Raw genomic sequence first — 13,509 nt, forward strand, 5'->3', positions numbered from 1 at the left:
CCGGCTCAAGGATTTTAGGGGCCTGGTGTAAGGCATATTTCTTATAAAGGAAGTGTACTCCTCCAAAACTCTTGTACATAATTCCTAAAATCACTATTTGCACATAGTTTGGTCAATAATAACTAGAGCCTCTTGATATTGGTTTAAATAAGATTGTTAAAATAAATAAGTTTTCATGCATTTCTTACGCCTACCAGATTACTTATTTAATTTGAAAGGTTCGTTTTTTATTAGATCGATATGTCATTATGACGAAGTTGATTGGCCAATTTCCAGAGTATGCTAAATCAATTACTGACCACTGGAGATTTAAAATATTTACTAAAAGTTTAAAACATCTGTTGATTGATCATTATAAGAAATTGTAGATAATACAATTTCTACTGAATTTTCACTTTTCAAAGATATATAGACACATTATCCTGAAGGATGTAATCAGTCGCTGCTACAAAAGATGATTTTTATTTATATATACTTGTTGAATTATCAGAAATAATATATTCTTGACATACTCTTTATGATTTTTATGAACATCAGATCCATAATTTTCTTGAGATGTATTTGGTTTAATATATTTAAGAAATTAACGGTGAAGGGAGTAATATCAATGGATAGGGGAGGAAAGTACCTATCCATAGACATCACCCACGACCTAATCGAAACAAGGGGAGAGAAGCTACCACCGGAAACATAGACGCGACCAGACACCGGATGAACCGATTACGCGAATAGTTCATTAGTCGTTACGGTAATATGTTTATATATCGGCGCCCCGCCGCCGACAAATTCAATTTAACATCCCTCAATTATTCATCGACAATCAAACTATTAACTGGTCTAAACACACCAAATACCTCGGAGTATCATCGGTCGACAAACTAAACTTCGCCCTACACATATCCAACATTACTAAAAAAGCAATCCACACCCGTGGAATACTCTACCCCATACTAAACAGAACTAGTCCCATTCCAATGACAACAAAACTTAAGAATTCTACATATCCCCTATCCTCGCTTACGCAGGTTCTTCCTGGCCCTCTTCATTTCTTCCTCACAATGGCGAAAATTGAATCCATTTAAAACATTGGCATCCGAACGACAACCGGCATGCCTACTTTTGTTAAAAATCCTATCCTTTTAAAATCTACAAATTTAAAATCAATCCAACACTTAATAAGATCACAATCCAAAACTATGTTTTATAAAAACTCCTTTTTCAACCACAACCACATCAAACTTCTAGGTAAAACAATCTTTCCTCCATCCACAAAATTTACCCGTATCCTAAAACCCTACACGTTAACATGGGCAAACCAACTCTTATAACTAAACCAATCCAAATCCATCCCTTACCATTCATCCACTAATAAAGGCTCAAGCCTGGTGTAGTAAACGACATAGTCCAGTACTACAAAGCAAAGCAAAGCAAAACGACAAATTCAACTTCTTCAACTTCCACACCAACTTTCAAGACACCAATCAAACCATACAAAAGGACTGAATTGAATTTTGAGAAGGAAGACTTACGAAGATACCAACGGCCGTGACGATTTTACAAGTGGTCCTGTACAGTCAATCAGAGGCCTGAAACCACCGCCACAGCTGAAAGCCCAACACACCGTCGCTACGATTACATACATCGTTCGCAACGGAAGCAGACAGTGCCCACCGACCACACACCGACTACAACGAACTCGCATGGCCTACCACCGCAACGGTATATTGCATATACGACACACCGCACGGCGTCGTCTCCCGGATTACACCTCTCAGGGCAAATCGATTATTAAATAACACTATTTAGCAAACGTCTTCGAAGTGCAATCGCGGTCGATAATACACGACGACTCACATACCCTCTCGGTGTGACCTCAAACGGTCCTTCGACCTACGGATGGCCCCGGACTCAACGGTCGACCGATAACGGACGGTGCCTTACCCGAAGCCCGGACACGGAGTAAAGTCGGAGTTGATGATCGAAGACCCGGGAAGTCCAGCCTTTGCCCGTCCAGCGTGTCACGGACTACCTCCAGCCAGTGAATACCAGACCGCCCGGAAATACTGCCAACCATTCGACCGAATGGATCCAAAGGAATTATTCCAGTATTAACGACGATCGGACCAACACTCGGCCGCAACTCGTCGTCATCAAAACAGCACTTTTCATCGCTTCCAAAATACCGAGGCACTTAATCATGTTAACCTCCCCGGATTCGATCCATCGCCGGGGTACCGCTTAGTTAAGTCTGTACCGGCGACGGTCGATCCCTAAACCCATAACTGTATATAACGCATGACACACCCGATATTGTAATATTAGAGCTCGGCCTCGGCCTGGCTAATACTCACAAGCACCACCGACTGTTCCTACCCACTTTTCTAAGTCTGGTCGGAACATGCCTACGCTTTACTAAGCCCTTTATATTGTATGTTTACTTATGTATTATACCAAAATAGAGGAATGTGATTACCAGGGCTCGGAACTTTATATGCTTAAATCTTAAAAATATGCGCATACATATGCACCATAAAATATCATAATATGCGCTTTAATATGCATTTATTTTTAATTAAAATATACATATTTATTAAAATTTAATTTAAAAAAAAAAAACATATCTTGTACATACGAGTATAACTAAAAATGTATATTTTATACATACTATATTACTAAAAAAAAATGTTTAACTGTTGAATGGGAGATCTTTGGATTTTTCAACACTTAGCATTTTCTATACCGATCAATTACAATTTTTATTTATTAAAAAATAATCATTTTATAATTCTAATTATGTACTTACTTGCGTTACACTGGATTATCAAATGTTTTTTTATGTTCTCGACTTTGAGAGACCTTCTATTATTTGTAAGTAAAGTTTTATAGGTGAAAAATGATCTTTCTACGTTTACCGATGTGATGGGAGCATATTTAAAATATATCAGATCATTAATATCTAAGTATTCTGGTAAGTCTTTCATGTCAATTAATTCACCGTTAAGAATGTTTTTAATTTTCTTTAGCATAGCAAGGCCAACATTTTTCTTCAATACATTTTTCATCTTTCTACAAATATTTTTCCCAGTTTATCCAGGTGCCCCACCGTGTTATTACTGGCTCTGGAGGTAAAGATAAATCCGGTGCCTCAGTTTTAAAAAGAAACATGCGAGATGGAGCTTTTCTAAATAGTTTTTTGATATTTGAAATCAGCTGATCAACAGATTTATATTGGCTTCGTACTTGTTCAGCCACCCTGTGTAGCCCGTGAGCAGTGCATGTAACGTGTATCATTTTGGAATATAAACCATTTAACGTTTGACCATATTTCACCATGTAAGGAGCTGCGTCCGAAAAAAAATAATAAAACATTGTCATGTTTTATACCATCTGGCCATAATATAGAAAGAGATTTGTCAAATAGCTTACTAACTGTAGATTAATTGGCTTTTTCCAGTTCTTCAGTGTTCAAAAGAAATATTTTTCCAGATTTTTCAGCTTCTAAAGTAACGATAATCACGTTTGCGATAAATCGACCTTCAGCATCGGTCGTTTCGTCTATCGATATCCAAATTTTATGATCAGAAATATATTCTCTTATTTTTTGCATAGTTTCAATAAAACAATCATCAATATAGCCTTTTCTTAAAGTTGTTTCGTACGGTATCTCTTTCCTTGTGTAAGATTCCAAAAAATTTCGAAATACTTTGTTCGATAATTTATTTAGCGGAATGTTAGCCGATACCAATGCTTTACATAAGTCCATATTAAAAGTAGACTTCTTAGTTGTATAAGTGTGTGTTATCATTTGTTGGGTTATTGTATTGAACATTTCCCTCCGCTTAATCATTTTCACATTTGTAACTATTTGTATATATTGTATTACACTAGATCGTCGTTCATATTCTATTTTAATTTCACATAATTTACAAAATAAAACTCTTCCGTCTGCGGAAAATACATTACCCCCAAATTCCAAAATGAAACTTTTCAACCGATTAATTTATGTTTTTTTTTTCTTTTGGCATATTATACTACAAATATGAGCCCAAATAAATATAAAATAACAAATACAAATACGAACACGACAACGATTGACGATATATGCATTGACACGATAACGATCGTAGTCCGTCGATCACTGTGTACTGGCAAACAAAATAATACTGTAAAAGAAAGATTAAATAAAAAATAATATTGTCACTAATAATATAATCACTGAATTATATACCTATAACTACGTGCATTCATATTCTTTCACGATCCGGAACGTTACCTCGGACGTTCCGTTTCATCTGATATTTTTATTAGTAATTTTTTATAATTAGCAAATGCTACATAATCCGAGTCCTGATTACTCAATTAACTATCTTAGACTAATAATTGTTTACTTAATTATGACTTATTAAACTGGAGAAATAATTTTACCTAAATAAAAAAGGTTTTAAAAACAAAAAAGTTGAGGATCGCGAGTTTCATTTGAAAAATAAATATCAAATATTATTATTAGTATAGTTTATTTTGATTTCCTGTATTTTAATCAACATATTTTCGCGTAAAATCATTGCATAGGTATTGAGTACTCTGATAAATATAATATGTTTTCTAAATATAAGTTATAATCTTACTACCAATCCTTTTTTACTGTAGTGTAGATAAATTATCTAGATAGTAATCAAAAAATTCGACGCCGTAACCTTTATATTATAAAGTATTATGATAAATAAATAATACAAAATTTTTATAACGAAATGATGTCTATTCATGCATCATTTATAATACTACTTGATTATATATTTTTAAACGCATTTCATGATACTCACATTTTATGTTTTTGTCACAATATTTTGCTTAGTTAGTATTATTTATACAGTTATATTAGTCAATATTTAGTTCAGAATTACTAATAAGTCTAAAATATTTAGTTAAAAAATTATTTAAAGGAAATAAATGTTGTTCAAGTATTTACATCAGTAATTTTTAATTTAACTAGATAATTCTCAACATTGGTTAGTATACATGTTCAGTATACAATCAGGTAACTTTTAGATCTAGGTCTTAATAATTTGACATACGAGTAGATATATCATGCTCAGATGTCGTCCAAAATGTCATATCCATCGAACGATAAGAATAAATGATTCAAATGCACCGTTTCCTTAACAATGATTTGATTTTCATTGTAAATTTATAGTAAATGTTTTTTATAAGTTTAAATAAAAATAGTATTGGTTGGTATTTTAATTTTAACTTTACTATGAATTTTGAATTTAATATGACAGCAAAGTTGTTGTTAAGGAAACGGTGTATTTTACTCGTTTGTGTTGTGTGTAAGACATAGTCGTGGTCAGATTATACGTGCAATGTATGTAGGAAATCTATAGCATATATGTAAAAAAGTGAACTTTAAGAAATATTTATTTAAAAAAATAGCAGTCTCCAAAAAGTTTAAATATAAATTGTTATTTCCATCGGCATTCTGGGTATGTAGTAGCCGTATCGTGGCTACGTTTATGGTGTAAGGCATGAAGCATGTGTGTGCCAATGTGTCTGTGAATAGTACATTGCATGAATAATCAACAACCACGAGTGTGAAATTTAGTTTTTTTTTTTACAACTTTGATAAACATAATGTGACGTAATGTAGTCGAAAATACATCATACATAGAGTGTATATACGTGCATAAAGTGTATAGCTCTAGTGCTCTGCATAATCTGTAGTTTTAGGGACCGGATCAAACTGAAAATATTGGTAAAGGGCCCAATTGATTGCTACATTTTTTTTTTCAGACCGGACTGGACTGAAAATTTAAAATGATTTGTGATAGAAGACTGAGACCGGACCTTCGGTCTGAACTAACAAATTTCGGACTGTAATAGTTTATGGATTGCACTGGACTAATTATAATTTTCTTATCCTATCGAATCGGACCGAAAATATAATATAATTTGTTAGACTGGAAAAAACCATTAGGAGTAAAAAATTTTGAACAGTGAAAGTTTTGAATGTAAAATTGGTAATTGTTATAGATTTTAACTGTTCGTAAATAACAACAAACCTGTACGAAAATGATAATATACTACATAATGTATGTGCTACATATTTGTAGTCGAAGCTTTGTACATTTGATAAGCCATAATTTAGTTTCTACTGTTATACAAAAAAAATAAAAAATGGGTTTAACGAACTTTTATACAAAATACAATTAAATATTCGAAATACTTCATATATGCAGTCATCCTAAAATAAACTTTTTCCTGTACATTCTCTGTTACACAAATCGTCCACATTTCTTACTCCCATCAAACTGCATACACTTATTACAAATATGTAAATGCATACAAATCCGGACTCCTAATCATGACTTTTGAATATTGGAGTTTTATTCGAAATTTGTAAATTTGTTTGTAAACATGATAGTTTATCATACAATAGTCGTTCATATTTAATCCCCATTTTATAAGTATGATTGTGGTACTACCTATAATATTTATGAATCCAATATTTTTTTTTGATTTATCAATATAAAATTGTTTAGGAGTTGTTAATTAATTCATGGGGTAATCAATAATTCATTATGACATAAACTGTTTAGTTTTCCCACTTAATATATACCTGCCAAACTCTATATTTCTTATGGGACTTGACATTGAGTCGGTAATTATATATCTGTGATAAATACCCATAGACTCTGAACATAAATCTATGAAATGCACAGACCCAGATATAATATACAAATTCCCGTTTTCCTTAAAGTACACATACCTCCGTAAATTGTACACGTAGTCATGTCGATAATCATAGACATCAAATAACGAGTATTTTGAAACATTTTCAGCTCACGGTTATTGTTAATGAAAAATACGAGTTATGAGTAAAGAATCTGACCCTTATAACTAATATTAGCATAATATTCGAATCTGATAAAACTATAATTTCGAATAGAACTGATTGCAGAAAAACTGGAAGGGAAAATAGGTTGTTTCAATATTTCGCAGAATTTTATTTTGTTTTTCTATTGCAATCATTACATTTAATAACGTTTGTGGTTTTTGCTTCTTAATAACAAATATTTTGAATTATGTAAATTTATTTTTTTCATTATATTCTCTAGATAGAAATGTGTAGACAATTGTATTTTGTTTTTAAAAACCAATTGTTTTATTTGATTTTAAATATAATAGTTAATAATGACATATGAACATAAAGCAATATAGTACATTTTTTCTAAGTATAATATTATTCAGTATAGAGAATAAATATTATTTAATTGATAATCTTATGTATCAAAAAAAATGTGTGAAAACTAAAATTAGTTCATCTGGCCATTCTCTCCAGCTGATTTCCTTAATTTTTTTTTTAAATGGAAGGTATTTAGACACATATATGTTATCAATCGTTGAAATTTACTCAACTCCTACCTTACTTAAGTTACTTACTAAACGCGATTCTTCTTTGTACATTTCTTATGGGACACATTCACTCAAGCAATCCGAATTCTCATGGCTCATCTTCTAATGAATGGATCTTTTCACTCTCAGAACGCTCTGTGGATCAAGCTCATTCTTTTGAATTAAACTGAATTTAAATGAATTTAAATTTTATATTTTTAATAAATTTAAATAAACTGCTTAAATTCGTTGAGTTTGAGAAAAGTTATGCGTGCACAATCAACTTTATTTTCAATTTTTTCCAAATACTGCACTATACAATATTTGGCTCTTACCAATTAGTTTTAATAAACACTCTGTTATTTCGATATTATTCTCATTTATTGATTTGTAAAAATGTCTTTATGTATTGATTCGATTGCACCTATAATTTTTATTATATAAATAAATTATCTATTGTGAATTTTCGCAACGAGTATACTATTATATTATGATTATGTAATAATCAGTTTTCGATTTTTTTTTATCAATCAAGATATATATAAAAAAAAATTTTGTTTATATAATTATGTTTTATTAAATCCTTGTAAAATTGAAGTTAAAATTATGAGTTGAGGGTTATTTTTTTCAATACTACCGAATCATAAAACAAAAATAAAAATATAATTAAAATTATTATTATTAAATGGTTGATATTCGTAAACAAATATATATTATACCTAACGATGAATTTTTAATCTCAAACCTGGTGTAATTTACAAATATAATAATACTTTAGACTATTTATTTATATACTATCAAATCATTGTGAGAAAAAAATTTGTAAATATTAAATATCAGTACCTATTATTTGTTGAAATTAAAGGATATGAATTAGATTACATGATATCCGATATGCATTATTTTTATTATGCTATTTAGTAATATATATTAACTATACTATAGTATACTTATTTGAAATATGACTGATTGACTTATCCAATTTAATATTATTTATTGTTAAAGTGTACGATAAATGGTGAAAATAAATTAAAACCATTTCTAAAATGCTATACATTTTGCCATTAATTTATAAGTTTACATAAAGTAATAAACTATAACTGTGGTATTTAAACTTTTATTTTAATCACAACACAGTGTTCTTAATAAAATTTTATCGACACAGTTATAAGTTAAATCTATCGGTCACATTTAACAAAAAAAAAAAACAAAAAGAAGAAGAATCTTATAAAATTTCGCGGCGCCAAGATTAAAAACCACTAATTTATAATCTTATAAACATATATTTATTCATTTTTTATTTCATGTAACAATTTTATCTTCATATTATTCTTTTTTCAAAATAATAATTTGAGTATATCCTACGTAATTTTAACGCAGAAAATATATGTATTGCCCGACAAAACTATAAAATATAAAGCAATAAAAAAATACATATAAATGTGATTATTGCAACTGAAAAATGATTTAAGTATACCTATGACAATGTATGGAATAAAACTATCAATAATAAACCAAAAATTAGATAGATTTATAGAAGAACCTAAATAATTTGTGATGTAAATATTATATGATTAATGGAGGACACCAAAGTTGTGGAATATTTTGAATCTAATGAGCAATAATTTTGTAAACTGTAAAATATTATTTCTGGATTATCTGTCTTAAATACGTTTGTTAAAAAGTTGGTACTTACATTGACAAGATATAATTATTAAATGTCTACAATACTTCAATCTAACTAACATTTATAGATAAAAATATATTTACATTAGGACGTAAGGTAATTAAACCGAAACGTATTTCCGATATTTGATTTCATTGTTTTATTTTTTATTTTCTATAATTTTATTCTTTATTTTGTAAATTTTTTCAAATTATTTTAATATTCCTAAATTTTCAAGGCTTGAAAAATAATGAATAATTATTTATAGATTAAAACTACAAATGATCACGTGTCATATCGAACATTTAAATTTAAATCCATTTGTTGTAAAAATATATTCACAAAGAAACTGTTTAAAACGTTTCGTACATAACAAATTATGATTAACGTTTATTTTAATCTAATATATTGTGATCATTTTAATTTTTAATAGTATCACGAAGTGAATCAAACAAACCGTATTTGTTTTAATAATCATACAATCGTAATGTACGACTAATTGAATGTACAGTTATGAATTTGAAAAAGTAAAATGTGTACTACGAGATTTCAAAGTGAACAATAAAATGTCTAAATCGTTCAAAACACAGAAAACAGTTACCTACGTACATAAACAAATATCGTAGAATTGGTTTCGTACTAAATGCCGAGAAAATGAAATCGAGTTTCGGAAGGTTATAGGGTCATCGTTAACTGTAGATTATGTCACAGGCTACGGAAATTCATTTAAAGCGTAGTGTGTCGTAAGAAAACGTTTCGCTGCACGTTACGATTGGATGCTTATCGCTATTCGAATACGATTCGTTCGTGGGCAGTTAGACACGAATATCCGTGCGTAGCTTAAATTCGGTAAAAATAACATGTTGTTACAAACCTACGGAACGGTGCGATTGAGCGCGGAGAGTATGGTGTACAACAGAAGCGGTCATAGTTCAATAGCTGATATCGATGATCAACGAAACGTCGACGAGAAAAAAAAAAAACGATAAAACGGACTCCGAGAGCAAATCGAATACGGCTGTTGTCCGTTGACAAAACGTCGCGCGTACGAGCGACCGAAACCGGCGCGGAAACGCATAACTAACACTACGGAATTGCTGTTGGGACGAAGGAGGTGCTTGGATTATTGCTTGGAATCGCGACCTCGCGTTGTGATTACATGTACTTACGGTCTTCGGACGGCGGACGGGTTTACGATGTGAACAGTGCACGTCGGAGCGTAGCGAGAATATCGTCAACGCGGTGATGAAACAGTTGTGGATCGCGATGCATCAACTCTTCTGCGCGACTGCGTTTCCTGCGTATAGATTTTTGATTTTTTTTTTTTGATAAACGTAGTTACGTGATCGGCGACGGTGGCAGATGAGGTGATACGGATGCGTTAATCGGACGAAGAAAAAGAAAAAAAAATCCAAACGCAATAGAGGAAACCGAAAAGCGTTACGTGAACGTACAGCGGACCAGCTGATACGACGTCGTTGGTTGTTGGCCGGTGCGTACCACGAACGACGGTCGCTGACTGACGACGTGCCCGAGAGTCCGTCGCTACGTTCGTTCCGACCGTCGGCGGCCTGCGGGGAGAACGCGCACCGGTTCCCCCTTCCCGAGTCGGACGGTATTCTGGCCCGTTCGGTCGGATATACGTTTAAAACGAAAAATTAAAATTGAAAAAATAAAAAAATACCTCTCATGTCGTTCGGAATCACGCGTTGATCGACACGAGCTGGTTTGGAAAGTCGCAATGTGACCTTCGCGTTGAAAATTGAGAGAAAATTGTTGGGCGCGTACGGCCGACAATCGTTGCACATACGGTTATTAGCCGTCATGGTCATCACATTAATGATATTAGCGCTTCAGCCGTTCTCAATACACATCGGTAACGTAGTCAAGGTTAACAAGTTAAAAAGTTGCGCCGTCAAAGTTTTATTTCAAAAAATAACAACGGATTTATCCCAACGCGCTATCCTATATTAATAACAAATATAGTAGTGTTTCGGAGAGAAATAGTCGTTTACAAACCGTGCAAAAGACGTAGAAAAATGTTCTAATCTTGACTTCGGTCTCAACGAAGTTAGACCCCGCAACAATAACATCGTCGTTATTTTATAATCGTTTAAGCCGCCATACGAATAATAATAATAGTGTCATATACGCATTAATGATAATATATTGTAGTATAAAATATTAGTGAATAAAGTTACGTAATATATACAACTGAATATAATAAGTTATTATAATCTAAGATTATTCGTACCAACGTATTGTTTATAATTACAGATAAGATGGTAAAAATAAGTATTTGTCGGTTAGACACAGCGGTCCTAGTTATGTGTTATAAATATTATTTGTATACAATTAAAATCAATGATAAACTATTGTATTGAAAAGATCAAAGATCCATGTTATAATATTTTGATACAAAACGCAAAAACATTTGTATTAAACTTTTATATTGTTTAGGTCCCATTTGAATTTAAAATCATGAGTTATTATACTTTATTATAGTTATTACTTAAAATGCTATCCACACGCACTGCGTAAATACTTCTGTAAACGGTTTTAAAAATATTTAATGTTCAATATTCTTATATCAGTAGAAATGTTCAACTTTTTGAGTTGATTTTTTTTTCTTCCATCAAAACACGGACTACCCAATAAACCAAAATCAGACACCGCTGAACTTTTATCGTTCAACGCTGTATTTCAAACTATTTTATAATTTCAAATGTAAGTTAAAATACATTATAACCCCTGTGATTTATTATTCATATTGTATACCTACTCTCCTACCGTCGCTATCATACTATAATTTATAACGCTGCATTTACGACTTGTGTGTGTCCAATTAAATAAACAATTCAATTTTACATTTTTCATTATTTTAGTGATTATAGTTAATAGTCTAATGTTTAATAAAAAAATAATCAACTAAAACAAGTTTATAAATGGAAATTTGTGAAAAAATATTGTCAGCAGTACAATGGTGAGCAATGATTGTTGTTGAATAAAGACAATGAAATATATAAGTTGTACAAATGTCTTGTTAATTAGTAGATAAACTAGAAATACATATGCAAGTATATAAGTAGGTTTATACATTTATTATTAATAACATGTTATTTTAGCTTGTTGCAATGTTATATTTGTTATATTATTGTTATTTTAACATTATCGTGAGATACATTTTGTTATATTTTGTATATTAAAGTTATGTATTATTTATATTGTAAAGTGATTTCAATAAGTGATGCTAAATAATGTATGTACAAATCAAAGCCAAAATTAAAATATTTGTGCAATTTTCATTTCTCTATGGTTATTATATAATAAGGTAAGTTAAATATGAAAATTAAATTTGTCAAATTTTGATATGGTGTAAATTTTTAATTATTTGCATTACTGTTATTGTGATGATCGGGATAATCATTCTGGTAAAATTTGTGTAGAAATACTAAAACTAATAAATTCCTTTAAAATTATTTAAAAATGTATGATGTATTTATTGGAATTAGTAAATCTATTAGTTTCATATTTACAATATGATAGTTACCGTAAATATGATTAATTGTACAATGTATATGGTAATGCTTATGTAACTAGCATATAATCGGTATTAGAATAAAAATAATTCAATTTATATTTAAATACTAATAAAATAGAATAAATTGCTGTTTTAATAAAATAAAACCTAGCACACGGGTCTTATAATTCAATGTTACGGCACTGATTATTCAGTTTATTGCGTTATTAAAATTTAATAAACATGCGTCCTAAATGTCGCATTATTATTAATTTATTTATTTACTCTATATCTATACATAATGAGGAATTATTATTTTTTTTCACTGTAAGATGAATTTAAAATAAATTATGTTTAATTTGCGTTAGAAGAAAAAAAAATTTGATTGAAAAACTAAAAAAAAAAAAAAAAAATGCCATGTCCTGTTATTGATATCCATGATAAGTAATGAATCCTAACACATAATTATATAAATACTTCAGTAGTTCTCAAACTTGTTTGTTCACGGAACCCTTATGTTTTTACAGTCCCGAAAATCAGAAATTTATATTCAAGATAATAATAATTATCAATATTTCATACTGAGAAACATACACAGTCCAAAATTTAAAATTTAATTGTTTTTTTATAAGCCCGGATTTGTCATTTGCTTTAAAAACTATGGTAACTTTATATTGCCTTGATAAGTTTACTTCATTTTTTTTTTTTTTTTTTGAAAAAATACCAACCAAATAATGAAGTCGGAATAATCAAATTGTATCGGAAGTTTGAGTTGTAAATTAAATGGGTGTTACTCGATCGTACAATTCATTGCGCAATCCGAGTAATCATACCAGTGTTTTTTCTCGATAAATAAGAATTATAATAATATTTAAATTTAATTAATTTAGGTATGCCCATGGAGACCCTACACTTCTCTCACTGAGCCCTAGGG

The 13,509-nt window shown here is 30.5% G+C and overlaps 1 protein-coding gene across 2 annotated transcripts; it reads right to left on the minus strand.

Annotated features, from left to right (window-relative positions):
• Positions 1-2,713: 2,713 nt before the first annotated feature.
• On the minus strand, positions 2,714-11,301 carry LOC112684247. 2 transcript variants are annotated; one of them, XM_025555659.1, is made up of 2 exons: positions 9,930-10,678; positions 2,714-4,163 (listed from the first exon to the last, which is right to left on the minus strand). In XM_025555659.1, the coding sequence occupies exon 2, from the start codon at positions 3,845-3,847 to the stop codon at positions 3,437-3,439; it is 411 nt and encodes a 136-aa protein (XP_025411444.1). In that variant the 5' UTR covers positions 3,848-4,163; positions 9,930-10,678; the 3' UTR covers positions 2,714-3,436. The 2 variants fall into 2 exon arrangements, 1 of the variants encoding a protein (XP_025411444.1); XR_003148676.1 differs by lacking the exon at positions 2,714-4,163 and adding an exon at positions 7,304-7,545 and having other exon boundaries at positions 9,930-11,301.
• Between the last annotated feature and the right edge of the window lie 2,208 nt (positions 11,302-13,509).

Source organism: Sipha flava, unplaced genomic scaffold (genome assembly GCF_003268045.1).
Source record: "Sipha flava isolate LNK unplaced genomic scaffold, YSA_version1 247_pilon_pilon, whole genome shotgun sequence".
NCBI classification, from domain to species: domain Eukaryota; kingdom Metazoa; phylum Arthropoda; class Insecta; order Hemiptera; family Aphididae; genus Sipha; species Sipha flava.